The sequence below is a fragment of the Podarcis gaigeae genome (assembly GCF_964106915.1).
Source record: "Podarcis gaigeae genome assembly, chromosome: 4".
NCBI lineage: Eukaryota > Metazoa > Chordata > Lepidosauria > Squamata > Lacertidae > Podarcis > Podarcis gaigeae.
Window position 1 is genome coordinate 102,418,647 of NC_139677.1, and position 19,181 is coordinate 102,437,827.

Genomic DNA, 19,181 nt, shown 5'->3' on the forward strand with positions numbered 1-19,181 from the left:
TTCTGGAAGGGGAAATGGCATACTTTTGTATATTAGTATGAAAAGCACGCATAAGAAATTTTTACTCATTTACTCATTTAATTTATTACTCATTATTACTCATTTTGGCAGGGGAAAGGTCTCCCTTGGGAGGTGGGGGACTCTCCTTCCTTGGAGGTTTCTAAGCAGAGACCGGACGGCCATCTTCCATGGATGCTTTAGCTGAGATTCCTGCATTGCTGGGGGTTGGACTAGATGACCCTGGGATCCCCTCCTATCTCTCCCCTCCTGAATTCTAGGAGGAGCTGCCTTGCCTCCTGCAAAGCCCTTTTCCCTGCAGGCTCTTCCTCTGGTTTCTGGCCAAGGGAGGGAGATGCTCAGAGTCCAGCCAAGAGCCTCACCCCCCCCCCAAAGGATATCTGGGCATGGGCGTAGCCAGGGTGGCAACTGCCCCCCTAAATCCATAAAAAATAATAAGAATCTGAGGTTCTGCCAAGCGAGAGAGGGCTGAGCTGGAGGGACCCGGCTTGGCAAGGGTTAAAGGGAAGTGAGCTGCCTTCCTAGAGAGGCCAGGAAGCAAGAGGGGGCTGGTCCTCCAGAGCCAAGGCCCCTCCCTCCCCAGTCCTTTCCTGCAAGGAAGGGGGGGGGTGTTACTTTGGTGTCTCTCCTGCAAGGGCCGAATCGCTGCCCCCTCCTGGGATCTGGTGAGTCCATAGCTGTCAACTTTCAGATGTGAAAATAAGGGATCAGCAGCCTCACCTATCTACCAATCCGGGATAGCAGCAGGAAGCAGCGGGAAACGGCGCTGCAATAAGGGAATTTCCCGCAAAAAAAGGGAAGGTTGCCAGCTATGGGCGAGTCTCCTCTCTCTCCCCCCAAAGGGTGCAGTGGGGAGACGGGGGTCCCAGGGCTGCAGCAGGAGAGGGTGCCTGGGGGGCCGGATCTGCTCCTGCAGGAGGGGACCCCAAGTCAGGGAGGAGGAGAGGGTCCTGCCAGGGAGGGGCCAGGTCTGCCACGCTCTCCTTCCTGCAGATCAGAGGATCCCTGACTCCCACAAAATCTCCCTTTTTAAAACAAAGAAGTCCCTGGCTCTTTAACTCTGTGTGACATCGCTCAGCCTCATAGCACAACAGAGGAAACATGTGCAAATGGTTTTCCAAAGCTGGAGGAGGAGGTGGACTAGCCCCCCCCCCAAAAAAAAAACAACGGGCAGGAAGGAAGGAAAAGTAGGAAAGAGAGGCCAGGAATAAAGAGAGGGATCCCAGGTCATAGTCTGGCTGCTGCATTGCAAACCAGTTTGTGTTAAGCTATCTAATAGAACAACAACAAAATCAAGGGAGATGTCTTTGGCCCCGCCCACTTGGCCCTCTGGGGGTTGGCCAGATACATTCCTGGCCCTCAGAAGAGAGAAAAAGAGACCTCACCCCACGAATCTGTCTGGACAGCGGCAGATATTGCAGAAAAGGAGACAGAAGCAGGGAGTGGAGGTGGGGTGAGGGTGAGGGTGGGGGTGGGGAGCAACTCCAGAGGACGCCCAGGTCGAGACCCCCACCAGAGAAAAGCATCCATTTATCACAAGATACAAATGACTCCCTTGTCATTCGGTTCTGACTTCATGCATTGACTGGAAGGATGGAGAAACCAGGTTGATTAATCTGACAGAAATCCCTTCAGTTGTCTCCACATTTTGCATTGCTAGAAGGCTAGAGACGTATTTCTTCTCCTCTTCCTCCTCCTCTTTCTTTTCAAAAAGATAGCTCATGGTCTGGGATGCGGAGCAGTCCAGCCCTGGTTCCCAGCAAGACTCATCCATGCTTGCTCAGGGAACCATTTCCCCCTCGTCCTACAAATTCTGTAACAGAACAATGTATTTGCTTTGTAGGGTTTCCTAGAGCCCCTCATTAAGACGGGCAGAACTTGGCAGAAGACCAAAGGGTTCCTTCCGATCTCTCAGAGGCTTCCTGAGAGCACAGATGGATGTGCGAGACACAGCTGGCCCCAAAGCAGGAAGAGACCATGGCAGCCAAACTGGGAGCAGTGGGGGGTTCTGGGAAAACTCTGTGCAGAAGATTCTGGGTGAGGAGGACACCCTCCGCTCAGAGGTGCAGAGCCAGCAGTTGAGGCAGTTCTGCTGCCAAGAGGCCAAAGGACCCCGAGAGGTTTGCAGCCGACTCTACCACTTTTGCCACCAGTGGCTGAAGCCGGAAAGGCACACGAAAGCTGAGATGTTGGACCTGGTGATCTTGGAGCAGTTCCTGGCTGTCCTTCCACCGGAGATGGAGAGCTGGGTGAGGGAATGCGGAGCGGAGACCAGTTCCCAGGCGGTGGCCCTGGCCGAAGGTTTCCTCCTGAGTCAGGCAGAGGAGAGAAAGCAGGTGAGAGAGACTTTCCTCTGGATACTCCCAAGGGGCTCCAAACAGGACAGAGAACATCCCATAATGGTCTGCTGATGACCCATCCGTTTTCTTGGAAAGCATCCATGGAATGAGATCTCACACCCTTCAAGTCTTTGTTATTCTCTTTCCTACATTTCTCCCCTTTCTCTGTTTTGAATCCTTGTTTCTTTTTCAGGGAAAGGATCGCTTTGCAGAAATGGACCTGGATTCCTGTGAGGCAGAGAGGCCTCCGTTGGACACCAGAGAGAGGTCACTGGGTAAGGAGGAAGGAGGCTCTTCTCCATTTGGTCTCGTTCTGTAGTTTTCCAAATCATCTGAGGGTTCTTTTCATCTTGTTTTGGGGGAGACAGTTGGGAAGAAGGGTCCAGAGGAGGAGAGATGTATTTCTGCACAAACAAACATGAAATGGGCACAAACCTCCAAATGCTCTCAGCAGGAAAGGCTTTCTCAAAGGCCCATCTGCAGTTAGAGATGCCCTGTTTCACCTGTGAGAAACAGGCACTCCAGGCGTCCTGCTTACCTTTTTTCTCTTGCAGATGGCAGAAGGATGTCGGAAAGACCTCCTGATCCGCCTTTTCATGGGGGCAGAAGGGAAGCAGCGGCTGTGGAACCAGATCAGGTCAGGGGAAGCTGCCTTGTGGGGACAGAGGCCGAGGGATGGAGCAGTATCTTGGACTGGTTGGGCACAGAGGAATGGTGGGAGGAAGAAGCCGGGGAACCAGGAAGGGAAGATGGCTCAGAGCCGAAGGAGTGGAAGTGGAGGAAGCATGAGCGGGAAGAGGGAGAAGCCTGGGAAGAGGAGGTGTCAGAAGCTGAAGGGGAAACAGGGCTTAGTGAGCTGGGAGACTCTGTAGAAGAATGCAGTGCAGAATCAGAGGCAGAAGAGGAAGGAGGCAAGTTGGAGAGGAAAGTCGAGAGGCTGAGGTGAGTCAGGAGAAGGAGGAGCCACCGGTGGCTCCCTCTTCCTTCTGCCAGAAGCCACCCTCTCTGCTTGTCTCCCAGAGTCAAGAGACCCCCTGCAATGCAGGAATCTGCTAGATCATCCAAGACAGATGGCCATCCAAAAGAGGCTTACTTTATTTCTAGATTGATAACTGAAGGCAATGAAACAATCGCTGAGATGGCTAGAGCGCCGGTGATGGATAACTCATTCTGAAGCTGACAGGACATGGGTTAGAGCTCAATGTCGAGCCTACCAAGTGGCGGTAGTGACGGCAAAGAAGACTTCCTTCGCCGCCTCTATTGCATCTGCAGAAAACAGCAGCAGGAGACTTTTTCAGGGGGTTCGCAATTTAGTGGAACCACCTGCTACACCGGGGCCCAGTATGGGCCACATGATCTCCTGCAATGATTTTGCAAAGTTTTTTTGCAGATAAAGTCGCTCAGATTCAGGAAGAGGTAGACTCCACCGTGGGAGCCGGGCCGGGGCGGGAGAGTGCTAGTGTCCTGTCTAGTCAAGTTGTGTGGGATCGGTTCCAATCTGTTACCTCCGAGGATGTGGACCGGCTGCTTGGACAAGTGAAACCAACCACCTGTCTCCTTGATTCTTGCCCATCCTGGCTTATAAAAGCTAGCCGGGAAGGGCTGGGAGATGGGCTTCGTGGGGTCGTGAATGCTTCTCTCTGTGAGGGAGCCTTCCCAGAACCGCTGAAAAAGGCGGTTATCAAACCGCTTATTAAAGAACCATCTTTAGATGCTGTCAATATGGCTAACTATCGCCCAGTCTCAAATCTTCCATTCTTGGGCAAGGTGATTGAGCGAGTGGTTGCTGAACAACTCCAGGCACGCCTGGAAGAAGTGCACCATTTGCATCCCTTCCAGTCGGGATTCAGGCCTCATATTGGGACTGAAACTGCCTTGGTCGCACTGGTTCGATGATGTCCGGTGGACCAGGGACAAAGGTGAGAGCTGTTTCCTAGTTTTGCTGGATCTCTCAGCGGCCTTTGACACCATTGACCATAACATCCATCTGGACCGTGGTGAGGGGCTGGGAGCTGGGGGCACTGTCATACAGTGGTTCCGCTCCTTCCTCCTGGGCCGTGTCCAAAAAGTGGTGGTGGGGGATGAGTGTTCAAACCCCTGGGCTCTCACTTGTGGGGTGCCTCAGGGTTCCGTCCTCTCCCCCATGCTTTTCAACATCTACATGCAGCCGCTGGGAGAGATCATCAGGGGGTTTGGGCTGGGTGTTCATCAGTATAAAGATGATAGCCAGCTGTACCTCTCTTTCAAATCGGAACCAGTGAAGGCGGTGAAATTTCTGTGTGTCTAGAGGTGGTTGGAGGATGGATGGCGGCTAACAGATTGAGGTTGAATCCTGACAAGACAGAATTACTATTTTGGGGAGACAAGAGGTGTGGGGGACTCCCTGGTCCTGAATGGGGTAACTGTGCCCCTGAAGGACCAGGTGCACAGCCTGGGAGTCATTCTGGACTCGCAGCTGTCCATGGAGGCACAGGTCAATTGTGTGTCCATGGCAGCTGTTTATCAGCTCCATCTGGTATGCAGGCTGAGACCCTCCCTGCCCGCAGACTGTCTCCAGAGTGGTGCGTGCTCTGGTTATCTCTCGCTTGGACTACTGCAATGCGCTCTATGTGGGGCTACCTTTGAAGGTGACCCGGAAACTACAACTAATCAAAAATGCAGCAGCTAGACTGGTGACTGGGAGCGACCGCCGAGACCATATAACACCGGTCTTGAAAGACCTACACTGGCTCCCAGAACGTTTCTGAGCACAATTCAAAGTGTTTCTGCTGACCTTGAAAGCCCTAAACGGCCTCGGTCCAGTATACCTGAAGGAGCGCCTCCACCTCCATCGTTCTTCCCAGACACTGAGATCTAGTGCTGAGGGCCTTCTGGCGGTTCCCTCGCTGCGAGAAGCCAAGTTACAGGGAACCAGGCAGAGGGCCTTCTCGGTAGTGGCACCCGCCCTGTGGAACGCCCTCCCACCAGATGTCAAGGAGAAAAATAACTACCAAACTTTTAGAAGACATCTAAAGGCAGCCCTGTTTAGGGACACTTTTAATGTTTAAGAGATTATTGTCTTTTAGTGTTTTTTGGAAGCCGCCCAGAATGACTGGGGAAACCCAGCCAGATGGGCGGGGTATAAATAATATATTATTATTATTATTATTATTATTATTATTATTATTATTAGGAAGGAAACAACAGAGCATTGTGTAGCAGATCATATTTCTGCTGTCTCAGAGGAGGACATTTTCCCTTTTTCTTTTAGGGTCCAGTGTGCTTTGAAGATGTCACTGTTCGTTTCACGGACGAGGAGTGGGTGTTGCTGGATCCTGACCAGAGAGCTCTGCATAAGGACGTCATGGAGGAGAATCGTGGGATATTGGCCTCTCTTGGTAAGGCTCCCTGTGGGATCGTCATATCTGCCTGGAAATTCAAAAAATACGTCTGTGGGCCAACCTCATATATTTTCACAGAGTTCAACATTGCCCCCATAACACCTGGGAATCTAACACCCCCACAATAAACAGAAACTTACAGTTTTTTCTTTGAACAATCTTCATCAAAATATTGCTTTATCTACCACGATTGGGCTGGTGTGAACTTCCCAGGCCATCTTCAGTGTCAGCTTCAACCTTCCACAATTTTGACCACTACTATATATCAGAGAAAACAACATTCAACAACTCTTCAGAATCTAATAATAAATATGTTGGTAAAATGACAAACAACACAGGTAATGAACACACACCCAACTCGTTTCATTTCTTCTCCATTTGTTCCTGAGGCTCTAATCCCTTTTTGTCTCCATTGCAGATTCTGATGAATTGGAAATTGAGAGCAAAGGTGACCACGATAAAATCCCCAGGGAGGAGAAGCCACATAAAAATTTGGAGTGTGGAGAAAGCTGCAGCCAGAGCTCCCATTCCACTTCCCATCAACAAAATCTCATTGGAAAGAAACTCTATCAGTGCATGGAATGTGGAAAAAGCTTCAGGAAGAGCTCCTCCCTTACTTCCCATCAAAGAATTCATACAGGGGAGAAACCCTATCAGTGCGTGGAATGTGGAAAGAGCTTCACTCATAGCTCCAATTTCACTAAGCATCAGAGACATCATACAGGGGAAAAACCCTATCAGTGCGTGGAATGTGGAAAGAGCTTCACATGCAGCTCCTCTCTCACTTCCCATCAAAGAATTCATACAGGGGAGAAACCCTATCAGTGCATGGAATGTGGAAAGAGCTTCACATGTAGCTCCTCTCTCACTTCCCATCACAGAATTCATACAGGGGAGAAACCCTATCAGTGCATGGAATGTGGAAAGAGCTTCACTGATAGCTCCTCTCTCACTTCCCATCACAGAATTCATACAGGGGAGAAACCCTATCAGTGCATGGAATGTGGAAAGAGCTTCAGTCAGAGGGCCAATCTTACTTCCCATCAAATAGTTCATACAGGGGAGAAACCCTATCAGTGTGCAGAATGTGGAAAGAGCTTCTGTAAGAAGCAACATCTCACTTCCCATCAAAGAATTCATACAGGGGAGAAACCCTATCAGTGTGTGGAATGTGGAAAGAGCTTCAGTCACAACGACAGTCTCACTTTCCATCACAGAATTCATACAGGGGAGAAACCCTATCAGTGTGTGGAATGTGGAAAGAGCTTCAGGAAGAGATCCTCCCTTACTTCCCATCAAAGAATTCATACAGGGGAAAATCCCTATCAGTGTGAGGAATGTGGAAAGAGCTTCACTCAGAGCTCCTCTCTCACTTCCCATCAAAGAATTCATACAGGGGAAAAACCCTATCAGTGCGTGGAATGTGGAAAGAGCTTCACATGTAGCTCCTCTCTCACTTTCCATCAAAGAATTCATACAGGGGAGAAACCCTATCAGTGTGAGGAATGTGGAAAGAGCTTCACATGTAGCTCCAATCTCACTTCCCATCAAAGAATTCATACAGGGGAGAAACCCTATGAATGTGGGGACTGTGGAAAGAGCTTCACATGTAGCTCCGATCTGACTTCCCATCACAGAATTCATACAGGGGAGAAACCCTATCAGTGCGTGGAATGTGGAAAGAGCTTCAGGAAGAGCTTCTCCCTTACTTCTCATCAAAGAATTCATACAGGGGAGAAACCCTATTAGTGTGTGGAATGTGGAAAGAGCTTCACATGTAGCTCCAATCTCACTTCCCATCAAAGAATTCATACAGGGGAGAAACCCTATCAGTGTGTGGAATGTGGAAAGAGCTTCAGTCAGAGTGCCAATCTTACTTCTCATCAAAGAATCCATACAATGGTCGGAAAAACCATTATACAGCTTTAGGAGCCAGGCAAATCCGCACCTTTTTAACCAGGCTTTTGGCTAATTCACATCTAATGCCCTTTTAATATGTGGTGTTTTTTATTGTTATTTTTTTTAAATTTTGTAACTATACTGAGACCTGTGGGTGTAGGGAATAGGCGCCAACTCTTAAAGGCCTAGTCGTCTTTGCCCCACCCCCAATAAAATATTTAAGGATGCCACCCCCCAGTTTTTGGTGTGTTTTTTTCAAACACAACCTTTTATTCTTCTGCAATGTGCCATACAATTTCTCTTTCAATTTGCCCTCTTAAAAAATAAAAAACAAACATAGAAAGGTCATGAGGAAAACAAAATACAAGAAGATACAAACGTGGACAGGTCCCATCTTTGTGGGCAAAATGGAAAAGCTGCTTTGAAGCAGGCTTTCCCACACTTGGGTCCCAAGCAGCTCCTGGACTACAGTTCCCATCATCGCTTCCCACTGGTCCTGGCAGCTAGGATGATGGGAGTTGTAGTCCAAAAACAGCTGGAGACCCAAGTTTGCTTTAAAGGGAAAGTAGGCTGGCCCTGTGACACCCTCTGCTGGACAAAAGCACTGCCCCAGAATGTGAACCACCCCCAGTACTGCTAACTGGAATTAATAGAGCGCAAAACTGAAGCTTGATCGGCACTTCAACCTCTAGTCAGCTTCTAGGTGCTTTCTGCACCACCTAGAGTACCCACAGAATTGTGGCTTCTACTGACAACACACATAGGAGAACAAATGAAAGACAAACACAAGGGGCAGGAAAAAACCTGGAAAGGGCCATATCAAATGGACATCCGTTGTGAAGAGGTCACTTTCCCCACTGCTGAACAATGCCACAGGTAGAGGAGATGGAATGCTAGAAGTGTTCTCCGGGGCAAGGGGAGCTGCTGGGAAAGTGAACTACGGGCTCAAAGTATTACTTTTTAAAAAAGTTGCTGCTATTATAGGCATTGCCATTCTAATGGCATGCATGCTGTGAAACACAAGAGCAGTCAAGTACAACATTCCTAGAGTGAACATGTTTACACATGGGGAGGGATGTTTGTCCAGCCAGCAGGTAAACTTCCTGTTTCCTTCTGGGCCGAGACAGACTTCCTCTGCATGTAACTAGAGGTGGGTGTGGCCTCACCTGTGCAGGTAATGACAAAAGCACAGGGCAGGGCAGCCATCTCTCTCTTTCACCACATGCATCGAAGACACAACATCTACTAAGCCAGAGATGCCCTCTTGGCTTCCAGCCAAGAGAGGAAAAAGGGACTGTCTTCTTAAGGGATAGACTCCAAGTGTATGTTACTTCATTAAGCTAAGTCTGCCTTCTGGGATCTGATTGTGAACAGAATGTGAGTAAACTCTTTTTATATTTTTGTAAAAGACTGTGTCGTCTCTTCTATTTTATGAGGGAATAAGGGGAAAATACCAGAACAGTTATTATAGAGGCTCTAGCGAGCCTGAGCAAAGGCAGATGCTGCAAATTTAAAATAAAAGGGAATGTTACTCTGCTGATATTGTGGAAGTTGTTAACACAAGTTGGATAAGGATATACTCTGACAACATATCCTTTCCTGCATCCCTGAACATTCCCACACATGCATCATATGATGGATTGTGCAAGGCAGGACTTACCTGGCCCCCCACCAATATTTTATCCAAGTCAGCACCACTGGGTCATGTGGTTTCCAAATTAAAGACATAAATCTCCTTCCTTTGCACAAGTTCAAGCTTGTCAATATCCTCATTTATGCTTTTAAAAATTTATTTGCCCTTCATCTGAAGTTTTTACAATATAAACATACAGGATGAAAGCATGGCTTTCTCAATAAGAATAAGAATAATTTATTATTTATACCCCGCCCATCTGGCTGGGCCTCCCCAGCCACTCTTGGCGGCTTCCATAAAAACCAATAATACAGTAAAATCACATGTTAAAAACTTCCCTGAACAGGGCTGCCTTAAGATGTCTTCTGAATGTCAGGTAGTTGTTTATTGCTTTGACATCTGCTGGAAGGGCGTTCCACAGGGCGGGCGCCACTACCGAGAAGGCCCTCTGCCTGGTTCCCTGTAGCTTTGCTTCTCGCAATGAGGGAACCACCAGAAGGTCCTCGGTGCTGGACCTCAGCGTCCGGGCAGAATGATGGGGGTGGAGACACTCCTTCAGGTATACTGGACCGAGGCAGTTTAGGGCTTTAAAGGTCAGCACCAACACTTTGAATTGTGCCCGGAAACGTACTGGGAGCCAATGTAGGTCTTTCAAGACCGGTGGTATATGGTCTCGGCGGCCACCCCCAGTCACCAGTCTAGCTGCCGCATTCTGGATTAGTTGTAGTTTCCGAGTCACCTTCAAAGGTAGCCCCATGTAGAGTGCATTGCAGTAGTCCAAGCAGGAGATAACCAGAGCATGCACCACTCTGGTGAGACAGTCCGTAGGCAGATAGGGTCTCAGCCTACGTACCAGATGGAGCTGGTAAACAGCTGCCCTGGACCCAGATTTGACCTGTGCCTCCATGGACAGCTATGAGTCCAAAATGACTCCCAGGCTGCGCACCTGGTCCTTCAGGGACACAGTTACCCCATTCAGGACCAAGGAATCCTCCACACCTGCCCGCCTCCTGTCCCCCAAAAACAGTACTTCTGTCTTGTCAGGATTCAACCTCAATCTGTTAGCCGCCATCCATCCTCCAACCGCCTCTAGGCACTCACAGAGGACCTTCACCGCCTTCACTGGTTCTGATTTGAAAGAGAGGTAGAGCTGGGTATCATCCGCATACTGATGAACACCCAGCCCAAACCTCCTGATGATCTCTCCCAGCGGCTGCATGTAAATGTTGAAAAGCATGGGGGAGAGGACGGAACCCTGAGGCACCCCACAAGTGAGAGCCCAGGGGTCAAAAACAAGACAAGCCAGAGAAATCTCTCCTTTTCTTTTTTTCTTTTCTTGGATGGAGTTACAAACTTCGTTGATCAGTGGACTGTTGTGGAAATAGTGCACCTCGATTTCAGTAAGGCTTTGGACAGAGTCCTCTGTGATATTTATGAGAGGAAGGTGGTAAAATGAGACTGAATGAGGTAACTGTTAGGTGGATTTGACTGACCGAACCCAAAAAGGACTCCTTCATGGTTCCTCCTCATCCTGGGAAAAGTGACCAGAGGGGTGCTGCAGGGTTCTGTCCTGGGCCCGTTGTTGTTCAGCGTCTTTATAAATGACATGGATGAAGGAACTGAGGGGATGCTCATCACATCTGCAGACGACACTAAACGACTGCAAACGACACCAAACGGATCATAATGGCACCCTCTCCCTTCTTCAGCAACAGACAGGGAGACAAAGAACAGTGCAAAAGCACAGCAGAGTGGAAGAGATAAGACTGACTTCTGTTCTTACACTTCCCAAGCCTAGGAAAGTAAACGGGCCTGTGACATACTAGCAACAGGGTGCTCCCCCACACGCAGGAGAGAGGAGGAGGACCCGGAGCAATGCATGAAAGCCCCTCTATAGACATTTTTAATTGCCCACCCTGGAGTCCAAGACCACCCCCAGAAACATCATACATACATCATAGAAGAGGTGTAGCCCAAGGACCCCCCCCCCAGATACATCATACCCACATCACAGAAAAGACTGTCAGCCCCCTCCCTGTCAGTCTATATCTTTGGAAAGAGATAGCTGTGGCCACTCTGGTGGCTTTTGTTGGTGTTGCTGCAGGTAATAAATAGCCTTGTGGTCACGAGGAATTGGGCGGAGGGTTTTCCATCGTTGGGTCTGCGTTGACATCTGTAGAAAGGATATCCTGTAAATGGGAGGGTGGGGCAGGACTTAAAGAGACAGTTATAAAGGGAAGAGGTAAAAGCCAAAAAGGGGAGAATCTCCTTCAGTTTTCTTGGGAAGCTGCAAACAATATAAATCTTGGTGAGTTAAGCATTTTATTCATTTCAATATTATTATCCCATTTCCATATAATTACGACTGTTATTATATGCTAAAATTACAAAAAAGTAAAAATATAAAAGGAAATCAAAAGTAATAAAGAAAGATTACCAGTTAAACAATTTTTTCCAGATAAAAAATAAATGGACTTGACAGAACAACAGCGGATTTTTAAAATATATATATATATTAAATAATACAAAGATATTATCAAAACCACACAGATTGTTACTGGACTGGAACCTTAAGGACTAGGAGGTGAAGGAGGTGATGGTGAAATGGACACACGATTGTGGATATCCAATGAAGATGCAAAATGAGGGAAATTATGGGAAAAGACTTAAAATTCACCACATACTATTTGATTTTTAGATGGTACCTGACTCCATCCAAATCAGTCAAAATAAATAAATATCAGCAATAAGTGTTGGAGATGCAGACAAAATGAGGGAACCTTATTCCACATGTGGTGGATATGTCCCCAAAGGGAAAATAAAATAAAAGAAATGCTATTTATTTTAAAGAAAACCAAAGCTTTCCTATTTAACATTCTAATGATTTTTCATTTGGTATGCTTATCATTAGAATGTTAAATAGGAAAGCTTTGGTTCTTTACACGGCAATAGCGGTTAGGATGTTAATAGCAAAATACTGGAAAATGAGTTAACATCAACAAGATGAGTGGCAATTAAAGTTGTGCTAGTACCTTGAACTAGCCACAATGACAGAACTTTCAAGGGACTGAGATCTACTCCCAGTAAGAACAATCCTGCCAGTGATCTACCCATTGTCTTTGCCCAGAGTTCTTGAGCTTTTCTCAGGGAGCAGTGACCAGAGTTGTGGATCGACCACAAGATCATCTAACAAATTAAAATTATATAAACAATCATGCTGTAAAAGTACATACCATATATGAAGTATCCAGATAATGGAACTTATAGTGGTTTCTGCAGTGAACAACAAGTCTTACAATGTATATAGACAGGCGCAGCATGGATTTTAGTTACAGGTGACAGCAATCTGCAGCTGTAACGTTTTCTTCTTAAAGTGAGCCTTTTAAAACAACAAATGTAAAACAAACTTTATCCATACACAGGTTTGTTAATTTGTTAAAATATGTTGAATTATGACATTATAGTCATTTACATTACTTAGAATATGTACAACGGATGAAGCCCATGATATTGTGATAATGTCGCAGGAACCCCCCCCCAAACATTCAGTTTGTACAAACTTCACACACTCACACACTACATACGCTACGCTTCTGTTATAAATTCATAGAAAATCAACCATACATCAGATTTACACTGTTCTACTTTTATTTTACTCCATGAAGGAAGGTCTACAAAATGGGGAAGGTTTGAAAGAGGGCAGCCATAATCCCTTGAGCATACCAGCACATACACAGGAGCCCTGCCCAGTTGCTATGCCAACCCTGATGGTCCTAGACAGAAGACCATCAAGATCACAAATAACTTGCTTATGGGAGTGGATTCAGCATGGTCTGGAACAAAGGACAATAATCAGCTCTTCCCCCTGGGGGCAGGAAACTGCAAACTCCCCTCTGTCACCTGGAAAGTACTCATGGGGAGGGGAGGAAGAACCAGCCAGGTGGCAGGACACTCAGGTTACCACCACAACCCCTCCCTCAACCCCTCCTTTCTGTGATGTAGGTGTGATGTATCTGAGGGGTGGTCTTGGGTTACACCCCTTCTGTGATGTATGTATGATGTTTCTGGGGGTGGGCTTGATCTACAGGGTGGCAACTTCAAAAGTCTTTATAAGGCCTTGCACACCATTTTTCTGGGTCCTTCCTCTCTCCTGCAAGTGAGGGGAGCACCCTGTTGCAACAGCTCAATAAAGGCCAAGGCTACAGGCTGCTGTTTTGCTCCAAGTTATCCTGGTTGGTGTCTTTGTTTTTGTCCAAGGGAGCCCTCGGATTTTTCCGTTAACAATTTGGCGACCATGCTCAGGGACTCTTGGTCCTCCTGTGAAGGTGAGGGGGGAGATAGAGGGGATCGGGCGCCACTGGGCAACCTTAGCCCAGGGATCCTTTTTCCTCTCCTGGCCTCCTCTTTGCGGGCGGTAATCAATCATCACCAGAAAGCTCAACCAGGGGAGCAAAGACAAGGTCAAGCCGGCCAAATAAAAGGATCCTGGGATCCACGAGGGACATTCAAGGATGTGAGTATGGTCTGAAGTTAGTACGGTGGGAGGGGGGCGGAAGAAGAATGTCTCCACGGCAGCTGAACTTTTCTTTTTCCTCTCCTTGACGCCTTCTCTCGGAGTGTGGCCGGAAGCGTCCTGGAAGTCCTTCTCTTCTTCGGAGTGTAGCCAAAGGGATCGTGGAAAATTTCTTTTTTCTTTCCTTGATGCCTTCTTTCGGAGCGTGGCCGGAAGGGTCGTGGAAAATCTCTCTCTCTGTGTGTGTGTCATTTGCTTCCTTTCAAACCTTTGTCTTCTCGGACCCCAGTCTGGCACTGCACTGTGCAAGCGTCCAGTAGGGAGTTCCGGACATAGTTCTAAGATCAGGCAGGAGGCTGTTGTGGACGGTAGAGCGGGAGGTTCAGGAAGAAGACGGGGCCCGCACTAGGATTAGTTTTGTGAGCAGCGCTGAGTGAATTCCGGATCCATGGCTTTTCCGGGTTAAGAGACCCATGGTTTCCAGGCTAGTTGTCTGTGGTTTAAGTTATAGGCAGGGATTGCCTTTGGATTTCTGCTAGCCTTCTCCGGTCCGATCCGTCGGAGTTTTGCCCAGAAAGGGCCGAGAGGGGCACTTGAGTGTTAGACTGAATAATACTGATAGGATATTATTTTCTCCCCCCCCCCCTGTCCATCTCTTGTATCTCTGTTTATATATCTCCTTGTGTAACTGGTTATCGAGCAACCCCCGCTCGGTATTAGAGGGAAATGGGAGCTCGCTCTTCAAAACACCCGAGCTGGACTCCTCCTGACAACAAAGCTTCCGTGAAGCCTTTTTGCCCCAGAGAGGATTCTAATACGCCCCTCCAGTTTGTCATCTCCAATTGGGAAAAATATATAAAATAAAATAAATTAAAGGGGCAAAATGGTCTTTCCAAGTCCAAATTGTGAGACCGTTGTAACTTTTAATGGGTGGCTAAGGCCCACCACCTGGAACCCAGGACACAGCGGCCACCTCAGGGATCCTTCAACAAAATCAAGGTGTGAACCCTTAGGGAGAGCTGAGCACATCAAATTTGTGAATTTAATTGGTGTGACCCAGAGTAAGTTAATTTAAATCAATTGAGTTAAAGTGCTAGGTGCCGTGAATTCCAATTTAGCAATTTGGGCAGTTGGTATTGGACTTGCCTTCCTAAAATAATTTGTTAGCTGCGTGGTTAACTCCGAACTCAATTTCACGCTTCAAGCCAAAAGACAACCCTTCCCCGTCCCCGGGCAAAACCCCTGGCCTTTCATTGGTATAACCGCCACCACACTGGTGGTGTTTACCTAATAGTAATAATAATAATTTTCGTGACAGGAGTCACGAAATTAAAAGACACCTGCTCCATGGGAGAAAGGCGATGGCAAACCTAGACAGCGTCCTAGAAAGCAGAGACATCACCTTGCCAACAAAGGTCTGTATAGTTAAAGCCATGGTTTACCCAGTAGTGGTGTATGAAGTGAGAGCTGGACCATAAAGAAGGCTGATCGCCGAAGAATTGATGCTTTTGAATTATGGTGTTGGAGGAGACTCTTGAGAGTCCCATGGACTGCAAGAAGATCAAACGCATCCATTCTGAAGGAAATCAGCCCTGAGTGCTCACTGGAAGGACAGATCCTGAAGCTGAGGCTCCAGTACTTTGGCCACCTCATGAGAAGGGAAGACTCCTTCGAAAAGACCCTAATGTTGGGAAAGATGGAGGGCACAAGAAGAAGGGGACAACAGAGGACGAGATGGTTGGACAGTGTTCTCGAAGCTACCAGCATGAGTCTGACCAAACTACGGGAGGCAGTGGAAGACAGGAGTGCCTGGCGTGCTCTGGTCCATGGGGTCACGAAGAGACGGACACGACTAAACGACTAAACAGCAACAACAACAAAAGCAAATAATAATAATAATAATAATAATAATAATAATAATAATAATAATTTATTTGTACCCCGCCCATCTGGCTGGGTTTCCCCAGCCACTCTAAGCGGCTTCCACAGCAACCAAAAATACACAAAAATGTCACACATTAAAAACTTCCCTTAACAGGGCTGCCTTAAGATGTCTTCTGAATGTCAGGTAGTTGTTTATCACTTTGACATCTGAAGGGAGGGCGTTCCACAGGGCGGGGGCCACTACCGAGAAGGCCCTCTGCCTGGTTCCCTGTAGCTTTGCTTCTCGCAATGAGGGAACCGCCTAAAGGCCCTTGGAGCTGGACCTCAGTGTCCGGGCAGAACAATGGGGGTGGAGACGCTCTTTTGGGTATGCTGGGCCGAGGCCATTTAGGGCTTTCAAGGTCAGCACCAACACTTTGAATTGTGCTCGGAAACGTAGTGGGAGCCAATGTAGGTCTTTCAAGACCGGTGTTATACCTCAGCACAGCGCAGGGACTGACTGAGCGGGTGGCGAGATGCTTTCAGCCTCGAACACTTGGTGGGTTCTGAAATGGTCGTGCAGGCCAGATTCACGAGCCTGGAGGGCTGGATTCGGCCCGCGGAACATAGTTTGAGGACCCCTGGTCTACACTGACTGGCAGCAGCTCCCCAGAGTTTCAGGCAGGGATTTTGTCCAGCCCTGGCAGGAGATGTCAGGGGCTGACCCTGGGACATTCTGCATGCCAAGCAGATAATCTAGGGTTCCCCATATTTCCCTGCACTTACAACGTTATACTATTAGCAACCGTGGAGATTCCACCTGCCTCTTTTGAAAGGAGAACACTCACCTGATGAATAATAATAATAATAATAATAATAATAATTATTATTATTATTATTTATACCCCACCCATCTGGCTGGGTTCCCCAGCCACTCTGGGCGGCTTCCAACAAAATATTAAAATACAATTGTCCATCAAATATTAAAAGCTTCCCTAAACATAATAACAACAGCCATCCATTTTCAGTCCATTGAATTAGCAATTGAGCATTTCTGGAAAGGGAAATGGCATACTTTTGTATATTAGTATGAAAAGCATGCATAAGAAATTTTTACTCATTTACTCATTTAATTTATTACTCATTATTACTCATTTTGGCAGGGGAAAGGTCTCCCTTGGGAGGTGGGGGACTCTCCTTCCTTGGAGGTTTCTAAGCAGAGACCGGACGGCCATCTTCCATGGATGCTTTAGCTGAGATTCCTGCATTGCTGGGGGTTGGACTAGATGACCCTGGGATCCCCTCCTATCTCTCCACTCCTGAATTCCAGGAGGAGCTTCCTTGCCTCCTGCAAAGCCCTTTTCCCTGCAGGCTCTTCCTCTGGTTTCTGGCCAAGGGAGGGAGATGCTCAGAGTCCAGCCAAGAGCCTCACCCCCCCCCCAAAGGATATCTGGGCATGGGCGTAGCCAGGGTGGCAACTGCCCCCCTAAATCCATAAAAAATAATAAGAATCTGAGGTTCTGCCAAGCGAGAGAGGGCTGAGCTGGAGGGACCCGGCTTGGCAAGGGTTAAAGGGAAGTGAGCTGCCTTCCTAGAGAGGCCAGGAAGCAAGAGGAGGCTGGTCCTCCAGAGCCAAGGCCCCTCCCTCCCCAGTCCTTTCCTGCAAGGAAGGGGGGGGTGTGTTACTTTGGTGTCTCTCCTGCAAGGGGCCGAATCGCTGCCCCCTCCTGGGATCTGGTGAGTCCATAGCTGTCAAGTTTCAGATGTGAAAATAAGGGATCAGCAGCCTCACGTATCTACCAATCCGGGATAGCAGCAGGAAGCAGCGGGAAACGGCGCTGCAATAAGGGAATTTCCCGCAAAAAAAGGGAAGGTTGCCAGCTATGGGCGAGTCTCCTCTCTCTCCCCCCAAAGGGTGCAGTGGGGAGACGGGGGTCCCAGGGCTGCAGCAGGAGAGGGGGCCTGGGGGGCCGGATCTGCTCCTGCAGGAGGGGACCCCAAGTCAGGGAGGAGGAGAGGGTCCTGCCAGGGAGGGGCCAGGTCTGCCACGCTCTCCTTCCTGCAGATCAGAGGATCCCTGACTCCCACAAAATCTCCCTTTTTAAAACAAAGAAGTCCCTGGCTCTTTAACTCTGTGTGACATCGCTCAGCCTCATAGCACAACAGAGGAAACATGTGCAAATGGTTTTCCAAAGCTGGAGGAGGAGGTGGACTAGCCCCCCCCCCCCAAAAAAAAACAACGGGCAGGAAGGAAGGAAAAGTAGGAAAGAGAGGCCAGGAATAAAGAGAGGGATCCCAGGTCATAGTCTGGCTGCTGCATTGCAAACCAGTTTGTGTTAAGCTATCTAATAGGACAACAACAAAATCAAGGGAGATGTCTTTGGCCCCGCCCACTTGGCCCTCTGGGGGTTGGCCAGATACATTCCTGGCCCTCAGAAGAGAGAAAAAGAGATCTCACCCCACAAATCTGTCTGGACAGCGGCAGAGATTGCAGAAAAGGAGACAGAAGCAGGGGGTGGGGGTGGGGTGGGGCTGGGGCTGGGGAGCAACTCCTGAGGACCCCCAGGTCAGGACCCCCACCAGAGAAAAGCATCCATTTATCACAAGATACAAATGACTCCCTTGTCATTCGGTTCTGACTTCATGCATTGATTGGAAGGATGGAGAAACCAGGTTGATTAATCTGACAGAAATCCCTTCAGTTGTCTCCACATTTTGCATTGCTAGAAGGCTAGAGACGTATTTCTTCTCCTCTTCCTCCTCCTCTTTCTTTTCCAAAAGATAGCTCATGGTCTGGGATGCGGTGCAGTCCAGCCCTGGTTCCCAGCAAGACTCATGGGAACCATTCCCCCCCACCCCCGTCCTACAAATTCTGTAACAGAACAATGTATTTGCTTTGTAGGATTTGCTACAGCTTCTCATTAAGACGGGCAGAACTTGGCAGAAGACCAAAGGGTTCCTTCCGATCTCTCAGAGGCTTCCTGAGAGCACAGATGGATGTGCGAGACACAGCTGGCCCCAAAGCAGGAAGAGGCCATGGCAGCCAAACTGGGAGCAGTGGGGGGTTCTGGGAAAACCCAGTGCAGAAGATTCTGGGTGAGGAGGACACCCTCCGCTCAGAGGTGCAGAGCCAGCAGTTGAGGCAGTTCTGCTGCCAAGAGGCCAAAGGACCCCGAGAGGTTTGCAGCCGACTCTACCACTTTTGCCACCAGTGGCTGAAGCCGGAAAGGCACACGAAAGCTGAGATGTTGGACCTGGTGATCTTGGAGCAGTTCCTGGCTGTCCTTCCCCCGGAGATGGAGAGCTGGGTGAGGGAATGCGGAGCGGAGACCAGTTCCCAGGCGGTGGCCCTGGCCGAAGGTTTCCTCCTGAGTCAGGCAGAGGAGAGAAAGCAGGTGAGAGAGACTTTCCTCTGGATACTCCCAAGGGGCTCCAAACAGGACAGAAAACATCCCATAATGGTCTGCTGATGACCCATCCGTTTTCTTGGAAAGCATCCATGGAATGAGATCTCACACCCTTCAAGTCTTTGTTAT

At 48.4% G+C, this 19,181-nt stretch overlaps 1 protein-coding gene across 1 annotated transcript; it reads left to right on the forward strand.

The window, feature by feature from the left end:
- Positions 1-634: 634 nt before the first annotated feature.
- Positions 635-14,118, forward strand: LOC310842820 (uncharacterized protein; the record flags this gene model as incomplete). The annotated part of the gene is made up of 4 exons (XM_083734958.1): positions 635-683; positions 5,608-5,734; positions 6,156-7,346; positions 14,072-14,118. Exons 2-4 carry the CDS (start codon positions 5,701-5,703, stop codon positions 14,116-14,118), a joined length of 1,272 nt encoding a protein of 423 aa, XP_083591084.1. The 5' UTR covers positions 635-683; positions 5,608-5,700.
- Between the last annotated feature and the right edge of the window lie 5,063 nt (positions 14,119-19,181).